A 21,505-nucleotide genomic window follows, 5' to 3' on the forward strand; every position below is an offset into this window, starting at 1 on the left:
GTATGATTTCCTCCTGTTTCAGTTGGTCGAAAAGTCTTTTTTGCTGAATGGTTATAATCTGGAGATAAAACATCATTGCCAGCTTTATAGTCTGAGTTGTATAATGGATGGTCTCTTAATGAGTGACTATGGTCACCAGAAAAGTTTGTCGTTCCTGTATGAGTGTGCGGTGGAAGGTTTGCTTCAGTAATTTTCTTCGAACCTCCTGTTTCCTTTGAAGAGTTTGCACAATACAAAAACCTGTCAACTATTTGTTCCCATGCACCAACACCAAACATTACTTGAGGACCTCTTGCATCCATAGATGTATAAATAGAACCCACTGGGTTCATTAAATCAAACATATGAGACATTATAGGATTGTCTCTTTTGAACTTAAAATATAGTGCAACTATTTCAGGTTTCTTCTGGTTTGTGTCAGAATATTTTTTATAATATAATCTTATGTTTTCAGGGTAGGTAAAATCTTGACTATAATATTTATTTCTGTCATCTATATAATAATATACTATTCTCGTTTTTTCTATTGCATTATATCTTTTATATCTATAATAATCTAAATATAATGTTTGCTTTTGTTCATCTGCATGTAGTGTTCCTTCGTCATCTACATAGTCATAATAATATGGTGCTGGAGCTGGGTCAGGCAATGTCATATCTGCCATTTCATAAACTCTTAAATATTTCTTTTGTTCGTCTCCATATAAGTTTAAGTAACAGTTGTTGTCTAATGGAACTTTAACTTGTGTGTCATCATTCTTTTTATAACTTACATACATTCCATTGTTATTTTTCGGAATGAGTTTCCACCGTATACCATTTTTTAAGGAGTGTACAAACTGCCATCTAAAATATTTATTTTCTTCATTGACAGAAAAGTCACCAACAATAGTTTCAATATTTTTTGTTCCTATCAAACTTTGGTATATTTCGTTAACATATTCCTTATCTGCCTTCTTCTCTAACTCATCGTTAACATATTCCTTATCCGCTTTAAGGTCTAAACATCCTGAAACCCATCCTGTATCGGCTTTAGTTTTTAAAATCTTTGATGTCCATTCATGATACCATTCAACCCTTTCTTTAATTTCATTATCTTTTTCATCAACATAAACCAAATTTGCCTTCTTCATTATGTCGTTTAGGAAACCTTCTATGAATTCCTCATTTAAATTAAATCTTCCAATCTTCAAAACTTTAGGAAATGCATTTAATGCGTAATGTCTCTGTTCTTCTGGTGAAATTGATGTTATATCATCCGTTATACCTTTAATTTTAGAATTCATAAATAAAATTTCTTTTATATTTGATATCACTGCACCACCCTTGCAAACGAATTCGAAATGGTCATTTTTCAATACTATCTCCAAATCTCCATATTTCAACCTTTGCGTTTGTTCTGCCGTCTTTGAATTATATGCATATGTGGCGTATGTAATGGTCTGTGCCTTAAGTTGTTGTGGTTGCTGTTGTTTAATCATTTATTATGATTTAAAAATAAATATTTAATCCGTTATCTCATCAGCTATTTTTTCTATTTGAAATTGCCATAATATTTCATTCATGAATTCTAAATCACAATCAAATAGGTCAGTTATTCTAAATTTAATATTTGATAAATCTTTTGAATGAAGAATAAATGAATTCCCAGATAATTGAAACGGATATGATAAAGAAAATGTGTTTAAGTTGATGGATAAAATGTTTTGTATTGATGGGTAAGAGTTAGGGTCTAATGTTTTGATGTGAAAATCTCATTGGGGTATTAACTTTATCACATTTGATTAAAATGAAATTGGAACCAGTGTCAGAATACAAAACATCCCCAACATCTTTTTCAAAATTTAATATCCCCAACAATGAACGAAGATGAGGAGTACAAAATTTAATTTTCAGCGGAAATTTAATAAGGTTATTTATTTCATCAAGTTCAAAAAGTTTATCGGGTTTTGATTTAAAATTTTTTTCATACCATACGATAAATGATTCATTTAAATAACTTAAAATCGTGTTAATATCCATTTCGTTATCACATTATTTATATACATATCATACGTTTTTTCAAGGTCATCTTTAATAAATGATATATAATCTGAAGGGTCTAAAAGAATGGATTAAATTTACCACTCACAGAAACGAGAGTAACATTATAAATTCCGCTAACTGTTAAATTTAATTCACAGTTATTATTCGAAATAATATTGATAATTGACATTTTTATTACGATTAAAAAATATGGTAAAGCGTTATTTCCAGTGATAAATAAAACTAGAATAAGATTACCTCAAGAATTCATAAAATTCAACGAATAAGAAATTCATTCATGTTATAAATTTTAGTGTTTTCAGAAAATATGAGTCAATGTCATATTCATCATCGGGTTATATTTCACTTCATTCAAATTTAGTTCAATCAAACCCATATAATGACCATTTCATAAGATTTTCAGATGGTATTAAAAATGTAATTGATAGATTAAAATATGAACAGATTGACAATATCGAATTTTTGGAATTTTGGTTTAAATATCCCGATGGAAAAAAGATTGAAGTTAAAGATAAAGCTGATACTATAACAAAAACAATTACAATGACCGATCCAGATAGTGGGAAACAAAAAGAAATAAAACAAACGATAGAAACTGGTGAAAGGTCAATTATTATTGATTATGATTCAAAAGGATTATTATTCGATAATGTTAATGCTTGAATATTAAATAGCCTTAACAAAGAATTTTTCAAGTGATATTTTATATTCATCAACTATTTTATTATAAATATCATTAATAATGTTAAATGAAGTTCAGTTGTTGTTTCCGTTCTTTGATATCTTAATTGTGCTAATATCCTTTATAGGATTTATTTTTGCAACTGTTCCGCAGCATGAAACCTCATCAATCTATGAAAAAATTGAATCTTAACGTCTGAATCTTGAACATCACAAAGAATGGCGATAATTGTGAATTAATGATTCATAAGGTAAAAATAATAACCGGATTGGTCAATTAAATTTATTATTGAATCATAATTATTAGTTATTATATCACGGTAAATTTCATTAATTCAGAATTAATGTCTACTTTATATGGCGCATTGCGACTGGAATCGTAGATTCCTGGGTTCTCGATGTTTGATGAAAGGGTGGGGGTATGTTGGATAAGTGGGAATTTCAACGGGTTCTTTACCGGGTTTAGATAAAATGATTGGGTCTCCATCTTCTTTATTTTGCTCCTCCTCCTTTTCGGTAAGTCACGAGTTAATAAATTTGGTTGAGTTGCTGACCTTGTTAATTCGGGGCTAACATTAACTTTAACATTTTGAATAATTCGTGATTTATCATCATTTACGTTATAACCAACCGTAATCTCTGCTTTTGCGTTAGTGTTCTTTTGACTAGTGAAACGTCTTCTCATTTATAATTGAATAAAAAAAAGAAAAATATATTTAAAGTTTTATTTAGTTGTTATGGTAATATCCCAAGGTTCATCATTGTTTGCTTATACTTTCTTTGTAACTGCACCAATTATGTTATTGATATTGCTTTGAGTTTCTTCCAGTCTTATTTTATCATTTACAATATCTTTAATCATTTCATTACATGCATTCTTTAAAACCATCTGATTTTTCTAATTTACGTCTATCACTTTCTTTAATTAAATCAAAGTTATAACCTTGTTGAGAATAAAGTGGTTTCTTTATCAATTCCTTGAACGCTTCTGAAAGTGAAGATGAAGAAATTCTTGCCACTTGAATTGGTTTAAATTCTGCTTTCATTGCTTCTTTCTGTTCATTGAACACTGGATCGAATAAAGCAACTTTAAAGAATTTCTTAGCTGGAATTTCAGGTCTAATATTTGCATATTGACCATCAAACTGGTTAGAATATCGTGGTAATCCATCCGGTCCCTCTTCAACAGCATTTAATTCTTCATTGAAATAAGAATATGGATTATAACGGTATGAATTAATTGGACCATTTTCACCTTCTCCAATGTATTGTTTAACAGCTTTTCCATTTTCATCAAATTTCATAGGATAACGTTCATTATATGCTTTACGTTTAGGATAATCAGTTATAGTTAATTATACCCATTTATGACTTTAATATTACCTTGACCATCAGTAACAAAGACTTCATTTATTCCATCAGGCTTTCCATTTGGTCCTGTAATGTCTGCTTCATGTGCTTTCCCAATTTGGTCCATGACGTTTGGCATATTCTTGAGCTTCTGTAATGTTAAAACGTTTCTCATTTGTTTAACATCTTTTGAAGACCGGCAACAATGTGGACTAATTCTTTCATTCCATCTGGACTTTTCATAGTTCTATTATATGGACCCTTTTTGTTTGTCCCTTGTTTTAATGGAACCTGTAGAAGATTTGCTATTTTCTGTCATGTTTAATTATAAATAAAAAATAAAAATTAATTATAAAAAGTTAATCAAATTTAACACCTCCTTTATTTAAATCAACTATTATTTTCCATGTTCACCTAATTGTTGATATTGTGTGTAAAGTTCATTAATGCTCATTGGTAAATTCACTTGATAAAGCATAACGTTCAACTGTTGACGACTAAACCCACTGAAAATGAAAAGTGTTGATAGATTTGATTTAATGTTTGTGCTTAATGCTTTGAAGTATTGAACAGCCATAAAGAATGAACACTGAATGTGTCGACATTGAGTTAATAACTGATTAAAATATGATTTCTCATTTGTTATTAGTTTTGATTTCACGGCATCATCTAGAAAAATTAGTGAATGCAAAAATTCTTTATCAAAATTTGAAATAGAAAGTGTTTCAAATAATTCATCCCGTTGTTTATCAATAATTTTATCCTCTAATCCTTGCTTCTTGATTGTATTATATAATTCTTTATACATTAAAAAGTTTTTTAAATAATCTTCTGCTTCTTCTTGTGATAAATAAATAATTGGAATTTTGATTAAATGCTTTAAAGATTCAAATGTATCATCTGAAGGTGAACCTGAACGGTTGATATAAATTAACACATGTGAATGGGGGAAGTGTTAGCAATAATGATAATTTGTTTTAATATCGTTAATGTTTTACCTTTATTTTGTTTACCAATTGCTGCAGTGATTGAATTTAAGTAACATTCAGAATATGGAATTTTCATTAATTTTTCCTTAGATAGAGCATTTCTATTATCACTCAATGCTTCATTAATCATATCATCTACGTATGTATTATATACTCCTGCTAATTCTTCATAAGGGGTGGATGAATTTAAATCCATTTAATCAAAAATAAATTTATAATTTTAAACATTTCTATTCATCAATATTTCATCATATGAACTTCTATACTGTGGTGGTGTACCTGTTGGATGATATTTCAAACCTTCGTCCGGTGTCCATGTCCAATACGTAGTCCTAGTAAACCAAACCTGAGGAGGATTTGTCACCTTTGAACAGTAAGTGTCATTTTCACACCTGAATGATTGGATAAGCTTTCACTTGTACTGTAACTTGTGAGTTGAAAGTTTCTAATCCATCAAAGAATATACCCGCTCCATCACGTTGAACTGGAATAGTGCATAAGAATGAAGTTTGGTCTTTCCATGTTCTAGCTAATGGCGTGCCATTATCATCATTCAGTGGTCTAGTTAATGAGTCCTCGTATTCTTCTGTGCATTCATTCACTCCATCTAAATCAGAAGCTTGAAGCATACGTGTAAAGAATATGTCGCCCACTGTGGTCATCGCTTGATCGGGGAAGTTTCTGGAATCTATAGTGACCTGAAGACCTCGAAGCATTGGATTTTCTAAAACCGTTCTTTGCATTGCATTCTTCGGAAATGTTAACACAACATCTGTAACATTATGAAGAGCGTATGAGAAATCTGAGCTAATACCTTCAGGAGTGATGCAACCTCCATTTAGTGAACGAACGTCAATATGTTGAGCTGGAATCATGAATGGATCTTCCTTACTGAATAAACGTGGTATTGCTTTAACTGATTCTTCAATTAAACCGTATCCTGGTGTAATGCATTTATCCTCTAAAACTTCCATCTTTGTGCATGAAATAATAACGTCATCAACTGTTGCGTCAGCAGATGTAGCGGCTAAGCTTGTAATTAATTTGGTAGGAAGTCCGATTTGTTGGAATTTGCGATCATATTTATAAACATGATTCATAATCTTTTCATAATTTTCATCAGTTATCTTTTCATAAACGTAATTTTGTAAATCAGCAACTCTTAACGGGTCAACCTGACAAAATACTAAAGTATCCCTGAAAACATAATATTTAAGAATGATTTCACCAAATGATTTAGGATAATCATCGAACGCCTGAAATGCTAACAAATCATTTACCGGAATAATCATATCAAAAGTGATATCAACTTCTTCATTTGCTTTCTTGAAAACTTCTGAAGGGTCAATATATTTACCACATACTGAGTTATCATATTTTTGAACATTATTATATAACGAATGAACAAACTTTTTAACTTTCCTTTCTGATTTTGGTTTATATGTTGCAAATGCGAAAGATTCACGGGCACAATCCATCTGAAGATAACCGGCATCACCTCTTTCGTTTCTACTTCTAATTGTTTAAAGCTTTGATTTGATGATTTGTAACCAACGAATAAACGCATGCATTTAAAAGCGGCATCACATGTGAAAGCTTTATTTGAAACTAGAGTTGCTTTAACTTTGCGTTTAATATATGTGTCACCTAATTGGTTCACATCATGAGCCGGATTTGTAATTCTTAAATGAGTTTGTTTATCATCAAAATATGGAGCATCAGAGTCATAGCATGAACTTTCAAGTTCTCTATAATATCTTCTACCGTCATTCTTTGCGAATATTTCATTTATCTTTTCGAATGAATGAAACACATTTCCATTAATCGGTTTAGTGTTTGGCACCAAATAGTTAGTCGTCATTTATTATTAAATAAAAAATCAAAATTAAAAGATGAAAATGAATTTTTAATTTTAATGAAATAATCAACTATGGCTGCAGGTATATTTAAGAAACTGTGGGATAAAGTAAAAAGAGGAGCGCATAAAGTTTGGGAAACAATGAAGAAAGGAGCAAATTGGATATTTAAGAATAAAGAAGCAATTAGTGACGTTGCTGAATCAATAACACCAAAAGCCGCCCCAATAAGAGAAATATTAAATAAAGGAGAAAAAGTTTATCAAAGACTACAACCGATACTAAGATAAAAATAAATTTATTTATTTTTCCACTATCTACCTCCTATTTATTAAGTATTCCTTCAGCAATTCCACCAACTGCGTTACCTGCTTGTGCTCCCATCGCCGGATTACCTGCTTTAGTACCTAATACTCCACCTATGATAGTTCCTGCCGTTTTCGCTACTGGTGCCAAAAAGTTTGCAACGGGTTTAATAATATTTTTATGAACCCAACCCGCAGCTTTCTTAATTCCTTCCCATAATTTTTTAAAGAATCCTGCAGCCATTTCTGATTTAATATTAATTAAAAAATATATATTTCATCACTTATATTCTAATTTTTATTTAATGATAAATGAAACCAATTTTAAAAATAAATGAAACAGAGGAGGAAGAAATAAATGAAAGTGAAAATGTTCAACAAAAAATAAACGTTGTTAAACCAATTACTGAAATAAAAATTTTTTCATCTGTTGAAGAATTTAATGACTATTATGCCAATAATAAAAAATTATTTGAAGAATTGACACGTGTAAATTGAATAAAATGTTTAAAGTTGATGGATTCAAAATTTCAAAAATAAAAGGGTGATTAGTTTGAAATCTATTCCTCAATCAAGAATCACCTCATTAATGAAAATTGATGATTTAACAAAAAGAATAGAAATTATTGAAGAGCGAATAAATCAAATTATTGATTTCATAAATCATGACTCGTTGAGCCCGGGTCCTTAAAGCCCATCACTGAGTTCAAGGTTATATTCATCAAATATTTCATTATTAAATGCAACTTCTGCTAGTTTATTTATTTTTCAATACGATCATTTGAAAGTCTATCGTTTAATTTTTTCTGAAGTTTTTCATTTTCTAGTTCTGAAACTTTATTTGGATGATATTTAAACCCGTTAAATTCTTTTTCCTCAGTTTTGATCATTAATTTACAAAGAACTTTTGTGGTTGGAATTCGTTTAAACCATTTATCATTAATATTTGTTATAAATTCAATATCGGAATTAATTCCCAAATTTTTGCATTTTCAATTAATTTATTATCAAATGCAAAAGCAATAGGTTTAATATTAAACTTACCTTTATAATATAAACTTTCTACATAATCATCGAAATAAACATCTACTTGTTTAACATTTTCAAGAATTGGTGAAAGAGCATCCATTAATTGATTGACGGTTACGAATCTTGATCCACTCATTTTCTTACGAATTAAAAAAATAAATTATTCATAAATGTAAGACATGAATTTTTAAAGTTTATTTTTTTTATTTCATTATGTATGGGTTGAGTGTAAATGTCTTACAATTTTGGAAATTTTTAAATCTTGATTTATTCAAAAACGTAAGAATAAAAACCGTAAGAATCATACATTTTTTACTTCATATGTCAAAAAAAATGATACAAAATCGTTCAATATCGTATGAATTCTTACGTTTACAAAAAAAGTCACACAACCCATCCACATATACTACTTCTATTCCTCAATCAAGAATCACCTCATTAATGAAAATTGATGATTTAACAAAAAGAATAGAAATTATTGAAGAAAGAATGAATCAAATAATTGATTTCATAAATCATGACTCGTTGAGCCCGGGTCCTTAAAGCCCATCACTGAGTTCAAGGTTATATTCATCAAATATTTCATTATTAAATGCAACTTCTGCTAGTTTATTTATTTTTTCAATACGATCATTTGAAAGTCTATCGTTTAATTTTTTCTGAAGTTTTTCATTTTCTAGTTCTGAAACTTTATTTGGATGATATTTAAACCCGTTAAATTCTTTTCCTCAGTTTTGATCATTAATTTACAAAGAACTTTTGTGGTTGGAATTCGTTTAAACCATTTATTAGTTATATTCGTTATATATTCAATATCTGGAATTAATTCCCAAATTTTTGCATTTTCAATTAATTTATTATCAAATGCAAAAGCAATGGGTTTAATATTATGTTTACCTTTATAATATAAACTTTCTACATAATCATCGAAATAAACATCTACTTGTTTAACATTTTCAAGAATTGGTGAAAGAGCATCCATTAATTGATTGACGGTTACGAATCTTGATCCACTCATTTTCTTACGAATTAAAAAAATAAATTATTCAAAAATGTCAGAAGAAAATATTTAAATAAATTATTTAAATTTTTTACTCTATTCAAGAATTTTATTTTTGATATAACTCATTGAATTCAAATTTTTTAAAAAAATTGACACCATATATAACCAGTAGAAATTCTGCCAGTAGAAGTTCTACCAGTAGAAACTTTACTAGTAGAAGTTCTGCCAGTATAAACTCTACCAGTAGAAGTTCTGCCAGTATAAACACTACCAGTAGAAGTTCTGCCAGTATAAACTCTACCAGTAGAAGTTCTGCTAAAGTATTCATAAACACCTTTTTTATATCTTATTTACATCTAACATGCACCAATTTATTTTATAACTTTATTAATACTAAATTTTATTTCATACAAAAAGTAAAAATTCATAAGTTATATATTAATTTAATAAATTATATTATCATTTAAAAAAAAAAAGGTAGTGGGGCTTCCAGGCACTTCGTGCCCTCTAGCCCCGAAGATGTTTAGTATAAATGAAGTTTTTATTCGGAAAATTGTTAGTCTTCTGGTGTGAATTCGGAGGACTCTTCTTCTTCCTCCATTGCTTCTGGGAAGAAGCCTTCTTCTGGGTCGAAAACATTATATAATGTTTCACTTTTCACAAATTATATATGTTTTCATGTTTTGTCACTTTTCTGTCACTTTTCAGGTAAAAACATTTTTATTATTATATATAAATGAATTTTACAAAACCACCGTTACCGTTCTTTGGAAATAAGAGTAGATGTAAAGATATTATATTGAGAGAACTTAAGAAACTACCGAATGGTCTAACATTTGTAGATTTGTTCGGTGGAAGTTTCTATATATCCCATTTATGTCATATAATATTCCCAGACTCAAAGATATATGCAATGACTTCGACAACTATATGGACCGTCTCAAACATATACCAGACACAAACAATATATTGAAAGAGTTAAAAGAAAAGATACCTATAGGTAAGATGGAACGTATACCATTAGATAAGAAAATATTGTGAGAGAGGTTTTGAAAAAAGCAGAATATATAGACTGGGATAGTATATCTGCTAGACTATTATATAGTGGTCTATAAGAGTTCATGACATTGAAACACAGTTATGTCAAAAGTTTTATATCTTAACTATACAAATGTTTTCAAAGAGGACATAGAAAAATATATTGAGGGTATAGAGTTTGTGAGATGTCATTGGACAGAGTTGTATGAAAAATATAAAGACAAGGAAAATGTTTTCTTTATAGTGGACCCGCCGTTCTATAACACATGGGATTTTCAATACCAAGTAGACTGGACTTTGAGAGACTCTTTAGAAACTTTAGACGTTTTACATAACCATCCATGCTTTTACTTTACATCCGATAAAAGTGGTTTGGAAACCGTTATGAGATGGTTAGAGGACATACATGACTATGAGTTTAGATATGACAAGATAGAATATGAGAGAGGTCCTATAAACTGGAGAAAGTGTCACAATAAAGAAATTTTATTAGTAAGTAAATGTGGTTTGAAATAGGACTACTTGTTTTAGGTTTTTTCCATTGTGTCATTTATTTCTTTGACGTGGCAGAAAAGTACAGAGAATATGAAGATGAACCAATGCCTGCAAATGTTCAGTATATGTACTCGTAAGAGATATTTTTATCTAATATTAAATGGACGCACAGAACTTAGCGAATGCACAGCAACCTGGACAACCAAACCCAGAGAATATTCCAAATGAAGTTAGAATACAAACTGCAATGGCAAACTATGGTCAAGTGCCAACAGATGTACAAATGCAAACTGCCATGTCAAATGACGCTGCGTTAGGTTTGCCACCATGGTATGCAAATATGAGATGGAAAGAGTTTTATACAAACCCTGAAGTGGGATATAAACAACTTTATGCAGATGACGCGAACACAGGAGTTGACCCAGAATATGTTTTCTACCAGAGAAAACAGAATGTATGAGCTCCAGTTAAAGAATGCTATGGAACTCAACAGGAAACGTAAGAGACTAGGCGGACATTAGATTTTTACATATAGTAAATGGGTTTCTTCAGTAAGATAGGAAACTTCTTTCGAAATGTTGGAAGAGGTATATGGAATGGAATAAAAACCGTAGGAAGAGGAATTTGGAACGGAGTCAAAAATATTGGTAAAAGAGTAGGTCAGTTTGTTGGTATTATACCTAAAGACCCTGAACCAGAAGAACAAGCTCCTGTTATACAACAGCCTGAACCTGCACCACAGTCTAGTTGGCAACCAAATCCAACACCTCAACCGGTATATTAAAAAGTTATATTTTTATCGTTCGATAGTAGTTGTATATGAAACTAAGTTCTAAGTAAAACGCATGGTATAATGGAATTATTCTTTTTCTTCCATCTGTAGTAAACCATACTTGAAAGTCTGAAATACTTCCACTTGGTGGTTCGTATAACTTTGTAGGTTTTTCGTAAAAGTCATTTGCCAAGCATAAGAAAGAGTTTTGGGCGCCAGAAAATGAAGCATGAACAATAATAGCAGCTGGGTCGAAAACATCTTTAAATAAATATGGTTCATCTCTTGCATATCGACTGTAAATATTTGCTAAAGGAAGTTCGACTTTCTGATTTAACATTCTTTGCAAATAATACCATGACATTGCAGTGAATTCTGTATATATTTGTTCGTCTTTATTTGGATTGTTTTCGTAGATTTGAAATGACACTTGTGAATTTTGTTTGTCATATACAATTCTCACATAAAGTGTGCTCTCGGTATTTGCATATTCATCAGCATATTTTGCATAACATGAATTTATTTTATCTTCTATATTTTTTAACGCAGTCTGTAGAGAAGATGAAAGGTCAACTTGTATTAGCTCAATTTCTTCCCACATTTTTCGTTTCCCTTCAGATATATAATCTATATGAAACCTTACAATAAATGGAAAACTTTTATCTTCTACAGACACAAACTTCATTCTACGAAAGCCAATAGCTTTTGTGACAGATGGGTCTCTTAGCCATCTTAATGGGTAGTCAAAACGATAGCCTTCATGCTTTACGGTCTCTGTCTCAAACTTTTGACCGACATTAGTAAAAAGTTCATCTAATGGTTTAGTTGTAGCAACTCTTGAATTTTCTTTTTCTATTGGAAGCATATTTTATCTAGAATAAAAATGTCGAAAGATATTGCTTCCATGAGAGAAATACAACACAACCGACAACTCATTGTGCAAGCTCTAAATAAGAACACAACAAACTTTTCAAACTATTCTAAGATATCTGAGTCATTGAAAGAAGGAAACTTAAAACTGACATTAAACCCAATGACAGATGAGTTTCTATTTCAAGACAAGAAGAACAATACTGTCTGTATAAATCCAACAAAAGGAACTTTAAACGAGAAACCTATAAATGAACTTCTTTTGAAAGCAGATGTTGACAACAAAGCTGACAAAGAATATGTAGACGATGCAATAGCAAAAGAAGAAGAAAGAGCTAACAATGCTTATGCAACAAAAGAACATACTCATCCTGAACTAGCAGACAAAACATATGTTGACAATAAAATGTCAAGTGAAGTGACAAGAGCTGAAAACGAATATTCTAAAAAGACTCATACACATTCTATATCTGAAATAACAGACTTAAACGTTAGCCTTGAAAATAAGGTAGATAAGGGACTTATGGCTAGTGTGTTAGTGAAGAAGGCGGATAAGGAATATGTGGATGAAAAAGATAAAGAAATTATAGAAAGGGTTGACTGGTATCATGAACGGACATCAAAGATTTTAAAAACTAAAGCCGATACAGGATGGGTTTCAGGATGTTTAGACCTTAAAGCAGATAAAACTTATGTTAACGATGAGTTAGAGAAGAAAGCAAATAAGACTCATACACATACAAGTTTTACAACTGTTGCTATAGAAAGTATTGAAGGAACGGTTGAAGAAACTGGTGGGTATAAATTATATTGTAAACCTCCTAACTTTCCACAAGGTTTAACATCGGATGACGACATAACGACGATGAGAAACATTAGATGTAAAGATGTTTATGTCATGAAGGATGAATATAATACTAAATTCACTGCTCAAGATTTATATGACAAGAAAGCAGACAAAACAGAGCTTCAAACATTAAAGACAGAAATGCTTCAAACATTATATCCTATAGGCTCTATTTATACGTCAATGAACTCTACCAGACCAGAAGTAGTACTTGGTTTTGGAACTTGGACTCAAATAGTCGACAGGTTTTTGTATTGTGCAAACTCTTCAAAGGAAACAGGTGGAAGTAAAACGATTTCAGGTGAAAATTTACCTGCACACAGTCACTACATAGATTTAAGTACATCTCAAGCGGGTTGGCATAAGCATAGATATTGGGATTGGGCAGCAATGACAAAAGGTAAAGGATATGATGTTAAAGACAACGTTAAGTTTGCTATAAATTGTTACTGGAGTAACACTGAGGGAGGAGGAAACCATACACATCGCGTTTCGGGATATACGCAAACAACGGGACAAAGTAAAGAATACATGCCACCTTACATGACAGTTTACGCATGGTATAGAAATGCTTAGTCGTCATTTTCAACTTCTTTAGCATATTCGTCAGGAGTTGTCTTATATTTGTTAGGAACTGTTTTTGAAAGTATACCACCTTGAACTTTGACAAGTTTGAAACGAGGTCTGACAATAGTAGTTTTATCTTCTGCTTGCAGTCTGTACATTTTGCCATGTTTGCCTAAAACTTCATAATATTCTCTTGTATACTTTCTTCTATTTTTACGAACACGAATGTGAGTACCTGTCGGGTTCCCATTGTTGTCATAGTCAATAGTATTTTCATATGGGTCGCGTTTAGGTATTTCTATTTTTACTTTGTCACCTTTCTGAAGTTTGAAGCCCGGCATTCTTTCTTGTTTGTCTCTTTTGACTAAATTATTAATATATAGTCTTTCTCTAAGTCAGGGTTGTTTTTCATTTCTTCGGGGGAGTGGTTTCCCAAACCTTTTTGTTTACGGCTATTGTAAATATTTAAAACTTGTCTCATCTTTGCCATGGAGAAGTGTCTATACTTGTCGTCATATGACATTTCATTTGCTTCACCACCTTGTGGTTGGTTTAAGTCTCTTAACATTTTTATACAACCGTCAATGACACCAAGAGCAGAATGGTTTTTGGTCGACAATGAAATATTGGTTTACATTTTTTGAACGCAGATAGTTTTTTACATCATCTGATTTGAAAGAACTTTCACAGTCAGATGTCAGTTTTGTTGGATGGTATTTGTCAACGAATATTGTCAAAGCTGCTAAGATATCTAAAATATTTTTGGACTGTAATGGTATGGCTTCACAGTATCTTGTGTTTTGACCGACAAATATTAGCCAGTATGGTGGTCCATCTTCTCTATACCTCGGAATGTTTTCCAAGATATCCATAAACCAAGCATTTGGTGTTGAACTAAAGATTTTTATCATGAGTGCTTTCTTTGTCGCTTTAGAAACATAGGGGTCCTTGTTTGGATTCGTCATTTTTTAACCCATAAGAAATGGGTTTATTTGGCGCATTAGCAGGAGTTGCATCCAGATTTTTGCCCGCAGTGGGAACAATAGCTAGAGGTGCATTTGGAATTGGAAGGAAGATTTTGAGTACATTAGGTATACTTAAAGAGAAAGCACAACCTATTATACAAACTGTACAGAAAGGTTGGGATGTAGCACGAGATGCAACAAATCTTATTCCAAATCCTGAAACAAGAGGAAAAGTTCAAGGATGGATGGACAATGTAGGAAGACAAGCAGGAAACTATTATAACAAAGCAAATGACTACTATAACCAAGCAGGCCACTATATGGACCAAGGTGAAAGATTCTTTAACAGAGGATATAACCATGCACAACAATGGGTAAGCAATAACCAACCTCAACCGCCTCAAACGTGGGGAATGTAAAATTTTTTACTGAGATGAAATGAACAATACAGCATTGAGACAAATGGGTTCAAGATGGATTTGTCGACTTCCAGCAGTTACACCACGTGTTTGTCAAGTTCTTCCTATACCTCAGGAAGTTTTAGACCGACTTAAAAAACCTAAACAACCAGTTGAAAACAAACCAAACTAAAATTTTTTACTGAGATGAAATGACCGAAGAAGTTGAAACGGTAGATTTGACACCACAAACAAAAAGTTCAGAACCATTGTCAAAACCTGTCAAAGAACTTACAGATGAAGAGAAAAATTCAATAATAGAAAGTGCCAGGTCTGGAAATACAAACCCTAACTATAAAGTCACTTTTCATAGAAATGGAACGGCTAGTATCTCAAAAAAGAAACAGACTCTCACAAATAAAATATTGAAGTCTGAAGGAGCTTTCGAGACAACAGATGGAAAAGTTTACTTCACTGACCAACAGTTCATTATAGAACATCTCATTGACTTAGAGTCGAAATATTCTAAACTTTACAACAAACACAAAAAGTTGAAAGGAAAACAAAACAAATGGCATATGATATTTATGAAGATGTTAACGACACAACTGTTCCTGCAGGTGAGGTAAAGTCAGAGAACCGAAAAGTGACAAAAAACCGATAGAAGAAGAAAAACCAAAAACTGAAGATAAACCAAAACAAAGTTTAGTTTGGAAACTAAACCAAGTCAACCTTCATTAGCTGGTATGGGTTGGCGTCAAAGACTTATGGCAGCAGGCGGTTATGTAAAGTAAAGAAAAAAATATTTTTTTTCTTTTTATAAAAATGCCCCATATAGAATGGATAGAAAGTCTGCTAGAATAAAAGCAGAGTTGCAAAGATATGGTTGGAGAGTTTCGAAGAAGTTTAAATATAGGAAGGGAAGACCCATAAAAGTCTATGACAAATTGTCTGGTCTTCGCTACGAAATGGATTTGGAAACAGCACGTGCCAATTATCCAAACAGACTAGAGAGGTTAGAAGAAGAACGTCTTATGGACATGCCTTTCGATGTTTAGTGAACCTCAAGTTGAAGGACACGACGGCTTTGCCAGATTCTACTGGAAACATGACGAACAATTGCATCCTTTGAGAAGGAAAAAAGGTAGTGCAGAGGATGGTCATGCTCCCATGGAAAGAACAAGATATGCATATGCAAAGTATCGTGAAGTTAGAAGTCAAATTACATCTGGTCGAACCTTTACAGTAAACTTTGACGAAGGAAAGAACAAAGAAGGCTTCATGGGTGTACTTGCTGCAATTCAAGACGGAAATAAGAAAGGACACAATCTCAGATTGACCATAACGGATTTGGATGGTCACATTTACTATGCAAATGGCAATGTCACAACAGCTGCAAAACTTCTTGACGCTTTCAAGACTACAAAGAGAGAACAAATGGTTGACTCCGACTCAGACATTTTGAATGCAATTGAAGGAATTGCAAGTGTCAAGTTCGAATGGTACCAACCTAACCCTCAAGCAGTCAGAACATGCTGGATACTTCCCGTTCATAAATAAGTCTGACATTGACTTGACAAGGTATGGAATTTACAATTCAATTGAAACAATTGTCAATGAACCTTGTATTCTTACATGTCTCAGGAACTCTGGTCTTGTTACAGATGAGAAGATGAAGTATCTTGAGTCATGTGTGAAGACAAGGTACATTCTCAGAGGTCAATTGGCAAAAATTGCACCGTTGGCAAATGTCAATATCCGAGTCAACATACCTACAGCTAAAGGTTCTTCACATGACGACTATGTTGTTGAGTTCAATTTACCATGGTTGAAGATTGCAATTGTCCACAACCACTTCATGTTGAACGAAAGTCTTACAAACCCATTGTTCGGAAAAGGCAAGTGCAACATTGTCAGAGCTGTAAACATTCTTTTCGAGAAAGGTTTGTTGGAACCAATTCCAGATGACAAGCTGACAGAAACTTTTGTACCAAAAGACGAAACAAACTTTTCACTGTTAGCAAGACCAAAAGTTGTTCCAGACAAAGTTCTAGTACAAAAGAAGTACACAATTCCAAAAGGAGTTGGATTGTTCGGATACCAACCTGAACCAGAAGAACTTCCAATGAGGTTGCAAGAACTTCAAGATGCATAAACAAACTTCCATTGAGACATCCAATTGACGTCAATTGTATTGGAGAGCATCTGAGTTAGGTCAGAAGGTTTTATATGAAACAGGTTGCTTCGACGATGTTTATGAGATAACAGGAGAAGTTTCTCAGAAGATAAGAGACTCACTTGAATTTCCACAAACTGGACCAATTGGTTGCGACAAGTTCGACTCAAACGAAAAGATATACTATGTCGACCTTAACGCTGCATACATGAGGTTTGTCCAATATATTCCGACTGGAATTCCAAACGAAGATGGTGAGTTCCCGGGAAGGAACTATACAGTTGGAAAAGTCATACAACAACTGTATGATATTAGGAAAGCTTCAAACCCCAAACTTGCAATGACACTCAAATTGCTTATGAATTCGACATGGGGATATTCCATTAAGAAACCTCAAGAGATGAAGAGTAAACATTATGAGAAGGTCGACAACTTTGTTGAAAGGTTTTCTCCTTTTGTTTTGAAGTACGAATTCACTCAAGGTCAAAGTGGCTTAGTAACCACATTAAAACCTATTGTCGAACATTGGTCTTACCCCAGTTCGCAAAGGCAGTCCTTGACAACTACAACAAATTCTTCTCCGAAGTCAAATCCAAAGTTGTGGTTTACTATGAGAACATTGACGCACTCATGACGAACGAAGAAGGGTACAACAAACTCATTGAAATGGGAATGGTCGGTGAAAAGATGGGCTGTTTTAAGCTAGATAAGGTATTTTCTGAAGTTCATGTCCTCTCCAAGCGTAAGTATTGGGGCATACTTGAAGACGGCACAGAAATAAAACATTGCATGAAGTAAAAAATTTATTTTCAAAAAAGTGACATTTTTTAATTTTATTTGAAATGTACGCTGAGTTTGTTGGAGAAGACCGTTGGGAAACTTGTTTGTTAGATGAGAAATATGAAATGGCATACCATTTTAAAACAATATATTTTTACATATATTAAATGCTTCAGGTTGAAAAACAAAGAACAAAAGTAGCAGATACAAAACCGTTAGACTATATCTTTACAAATGCTGGTAGGACTATTTCAGATGAAGAAATTTCATCCCGAACATACAGGTTTGACTATCCAATTCGTTGGCTTCAAAGTCCTTCAGATGCAAAGGCAATAGGATTTAGAAGAGTTTTGTTTTCAAAAAGAACTAACGCATTTATGTTCGCAGTATATTTTCATGGGCAGTATAAAGGTTCTGATGGTCTAATAGACAAATTTGACGAAATGAGAATCTTTACAGTTCGTTCAGACGAAAGTCTTGAGAAAACTCTAAATGACTTTCAAACTCAAATGAACAAATATTATTGGGAATTTCAAGAAAAATACGACTCTTTACTAAATGGAACATACTATCTGAAACTAGAATATGACAAGATGAACTCCACCGTTTCATTTCAAAGGATTGAAATTAACCCTCCAAGAGATACAGAGTTTTTATTTTGGGAAGTAGACAAACGTTCTTGGGCACAATTTCTTCGGTTACTAAACCAGAACGAACCATTACCACCAGATGGTCCATTTCAATTTATACTTCCACCAGCAGATTTGACAGTTTATAGAAACGTGTTTGACCCTCAAAATGTTATGTGTCATGCAAGTTTCAGTTCAAGCAACAATAGTTTTCTATGTATTGGTAAGGACTTTTATGACTTTGCTTCTAAATTCTACGAACCACCTAGTAACAGTTTCTCTGACTTTCAAGTTTGGTTCACAACAAATGGTGTGCAACATATTATTCCATTGTACTATGACTTTTATCTCGAATTGTCTTTCATATATAACTACGGAAAAGTGCTGAAAAAGTATTGAAAAATATAATTTAGGATAGAAGGTTAGATCTAACCTCTTTTCTAACCTCTTTTCTACCCTCTTGAATTTTCATGATTTCATCGTAAATGTTTTGTCAAGACTTCTTCGTAATGAGTGTAAAGGACCCAAAAATATAATTTAGGGTAGAAGGTTAGATCTAACCTCTTTTCTAACCTCTTTTCTACCCTCTTGAATTTTCATGATTTCATCGTAAATGTTTTGTCAAGACTTCTTCGTAATGAGTGTAAAGGACCCAAAAATATAATTTAGGGTAGAAGGTTAGATCTAACCTCTTTTCTAACCTCTTTTCTACCCTCTTGAATTTTCATGAATTTTCCCGAAATAAAAAATAAAGTTAGTTTTATTTTTTTTATTTTTTTATTTTGTATGTAAGATATGATTTCAACAATCGGCACAACAACATTTCAAACAACAGCACCAAACTCTTTAGTCATGAATCCTACGTCAATGTTAGTAGAAATGAAAAGCTTCATTCCTTCTTCATATACTTTCGAAACAAAAATCCAGAAGATAAAGCAAGAACTTTTAACAAATAATTTAGACTGTAGTGCGAAAGATGAAACAAATGAACAGTATCTTTATGACATGCAGGACATTATTGACCATTTACCCAAATTGCCTGAAATCCAACAACAAAAACTCACTATTCCTGAATTCGATGAAATAGAAGTCAAAGCAACTGACTCAGTAGAAATAAAGAAGTTCATACGAAAGGTAAATTATGAGTTTCTAGGATTTCATTGCAACCATAAGGTTATGGACAAAGATTGCGACATGTTATATAAGAATGTTTCTGACATATATAAATCTGAAGAATTTAAGACTTACGACAACTTTGTTTCGTTAGTTGCTGAATGTGTATGGCAGATAAGAGATAAAGATAGAAGAGGTAAGGTATGGAATGAACAAATAAAACCAACTGCTTCAGATTTAAAGAAAACCATTGACGCCTTAGTTGTTTTAGCTGGTTTTATTTCAATGTATAACGCAAAAATGAACCCACAATGTTCTAAATGTAAAGCAGCAATTAGGAAATATAACTACTCCGTCAAAGAGATAGAAAGAATGCGAAACGACTATGCAGACTTAAAGAAAGAAGCAGAAAAGCCAGCAGAAGATAAAATGGACATGTTAGAATTTCTGAACAAAAACTATCCAACTGCTGACGATTTCCTTCTATCTGACGTCAAGAAGAAGTATAAAGAGACTTTCGGCATAGTTAAAACATTCGATGTACTAAAAGAAGAAATAGAAGCTACGAAACTGTTTAGAGTCTCACGAATTCATAACGTTTACCATGTAAAACGCTTATAAAATAACTGGGGTAGAAAAGAGGTTAGAAAACAGGTTAGATCTAACCTTCTACCCTAAAATATATTTTTGCTGAAAAATGACCAAAATTCTGAGTAAAATAATTTTTAGGGCTTGTGTCAAACCTTCACTTCGTGTCATAATGTAAAAATAACGTTTACCATGTAAAACGCTTTTAAAATAACTGGGGTAGAAAAGAGGTGAGAAAAGAGGTGAGATCTAACCTTCTACCCTAAATTATATTTTTATTGAATTCAGCAACAAAAATCTGAGTAAAATGGCATAAGATTGCTTCCCGAGGAAAACCGAGAGAAGAGATTCCGTATGAAAATCATGAAGAACAGCGAGTACGTAAGAAAACGTAGTCGCCAAAACTCTATGAAAATCGTGAAAATTCTCTAGACCGTTTTTTTTCGGTCTTGCATAAAACTCATGAAAATCAGTGAAGAACAGCGAGACCGACTTCCTTCGGGGTCGCCAAAACTCTATGAAAATCATGAAGAACAGCGAGTACGTAAGAAAACGTAGTCGCCAAAACTCTATGAAAATCATGAATTTCCTTAAGACAGAAAAAATAAAGTTAGTTTTTTATAAAATATTTTTTTTATTTTGTATGTAAGAACATATATGACAAACACTGAGTTTGAAAACAGTTAAAAGATAGACAATAACACTAAATTGGTTAGAATAGGTGATTTAAAACGTAAGATACTCAAAGAAATACAACAAATATTCTTTGTCAGACATTATATCTCCATCTGGAAAGAAAACAAACGACTGGGTTAGAAATGCTTCAACTCAGAAAATTTTGACAAGAAATCCTGAGCTTATGATATCGGTAAGATTCTATGGAACTACAGCATATCTTATAGACAAAAGTCTTATACCAATAGTTTTGTTATGGTTAGACCCAGTTGTTGGATATAACTTCATAACTTATGGTTCATTCGATACGGAACGTTGCAGTGAAGGCTTACT

The 21,505-nt window shown here is 32.3% G+C and overlaps 8 protein-coding genes and 5 pseudogenes across 13 annotated transcripts, besides 2 other annotated features; 6 read left to right on the top strand and 7 right to left on the bottom strand.

Moving 5' to 3' along the window:
• Window positions 1-5,863: part of a mobile genetic element that runs on past the window's edge.
• Window positions 612-1,481, bottom strand: TVAGG3_0466130 (uncharacterized protein; the record flags this gene model as incomplete). The annotated part of the gene is made up of 1 exon (XM_051235279.1): window positions 612-1,481. A coding segment is annotated over one exon (870 nt), but the record flags the coding sequence as incomplete, so codon positions are not given.
• TVAGG3_0466140 lies at window positions 3,497-4,031 on the bottom strand (annotated as a pseudogene). The gene has a single exon. A coding segment is annotated over exon 1 (535 nt).
• Window positions 4,437-5,262, bottom strand: TVAGG3_0466150 (annotated as a pseudogene). Its single transcript has one exon. A coding segment is annotated over exon 1 (826 nt).
• Window positions 5,864-6,228: 365 nt separating the features above from the next.
• TVAGG3_0466160 lies at window positions 6,229-6,927 on the bottom strand (annotated as a pseudogene). Its single transcript has one exon. A coding segment is annotated over exon 1 (699 nt).
• A 319-nt stretch (window positions 6,928-7,246) lies between these two features.
• TVAGG3_0466170 (N-acetylmuramoyl-l-alanine amidase family) lies at window positions 7,247-7,471 on the bottom strand (the record flags this gene model as incomplete). Its single annotated transcript, XM_051235280.1, has 1 exon — window positions 7,247-7,471. The coding sequence occupies one exon, from the start codon at window positions 7,469-7,471 to the stop codon at window positions 7,247-7,249; it is 225 nt and encodes a 74-aa protein (XP_051093104.1).
• Window positions 7,472-11,330: 3,859 nt separating this feature from the next.
• Window positions 11,331-11,576, top strand: TVAGG3_0466180 (serine threonine-protein phosphatase family; the record flags this gene model as incomplete). Its single annotated transcript, XM_001299755.1, has 1 exon — window positions 11,331-11,576. One exon carries the CDS (start codon window positions 11,331-11,333, stop codon window positions 11,574-11,576), a length of 246 nt encoding a protein of 81 aa, XP_001299756.1.
• A 4-nt stretch (window positions 11,577-11,580) lies between these two features.
• TVAGG3_0466190 (uncharacterized protein) lies at window positions 11,581-12,165 on the bottom strand (the record flags this gene model as incomplete). The annotated part of the gene is made up of 1 exon (XM_001299756.1): window positions 11,581-12,165. The coding sequence occupies one exon, from the start codon at window positions 12,163-12,165 to the stop codon at window positions 11,581-11,583; it is 585 nt and encodes a 194-aa protein (XP_001299757.1).
• A 717-nt stretch (window positions 12,166-12,882) lies between these two features.
• Window positions 12,883-21,505: part of a mobile genetic element that runs on past the window's edge.
• Window positions 13,854-14,813, bottom strand: TVAGG3_0466210 (annotated as a pseudogene). Its single transcript has one exon. A coding segment is annotated over exon 1 (960 nt).
• TVAGG3_0466220 (uncharacterized protein) lies at window positions 14,831-15,232 on the top strand (the record flags this gene model as incomplete). The annotated part of the gene is made up of 1 exon (XM_051235281.1): window positions 14,831-15,232. The coding sequence occupies one exon, from the start codon at window positions 14,831-14,833 to the stop codon at window positions 15,230-15,232; it is 402 nt and encodes a 133-aa protein (XP_051093105.1).
• TVAGG3_0466230 (uncharacterized protein) lies at window positions 15,252-15,404 on the top strand (the record flags this gene model as incomplete). The annotated part of the gene is made up of 1 exon (XM_051235282.1): window positions 15,252-15,404. The coding sequence occupies one exon, from the start codon at window positions 15,252-15,254 to the stop codon at window positions 15,402-15,404; it is 153 nt and encodes a 50-aa protein (XP_051093106.1).
• Window positions 17,596-18,185, top strand: TVAGG3_0466240 (annotated as a pseudogene). Its single transcript has one exon. A coding segment is annotated over exon 1 (590 nt).
• On the top strand, window positions 18,335-19,195 carry TVAGG3_0466250 (uncharacterized protein; the record flags this gene model as incomplete). Its single annotated transcript, XM_051235283.1, has 1 exon — window positions 18,335-19,195. One exon carries the CDS (start codon window positions 18,335-18,337, stop codon window positions 19,193-19,195), a length of 861 nt encoding a protein of 286 aa, XP_051093107.1.
• TVAGG3_0466260 (organellar and viral DNA polymerase type B) lies at window positions 19,592-20,530 on the top strand (the record flags this gene model as incomplete). Its single annotated transcript, XM_051235284.1, has 1 exon — window positions 19,592-20,530. One exon carries the CDS (start codon window positions 19,592-19,594, stop codon window positions 20,528-20,530), a length of 939 nt encoding a protein of 312 aa, XP_051093108.1.

The sequence above is a fragment of the Trichomonas vaginalis genome, chromosome II (genome assembly GCF_026262505.1).
Source record: "Trichomonas vaginalis G3 chromosome II, whole genome shotgun sequence".
Taxonomy (NCBI): Eukaryota; Parabasalia; order Trichomonadida; family Trichomonadidae; genus Trichomonas; species Trichomonas vaginalis.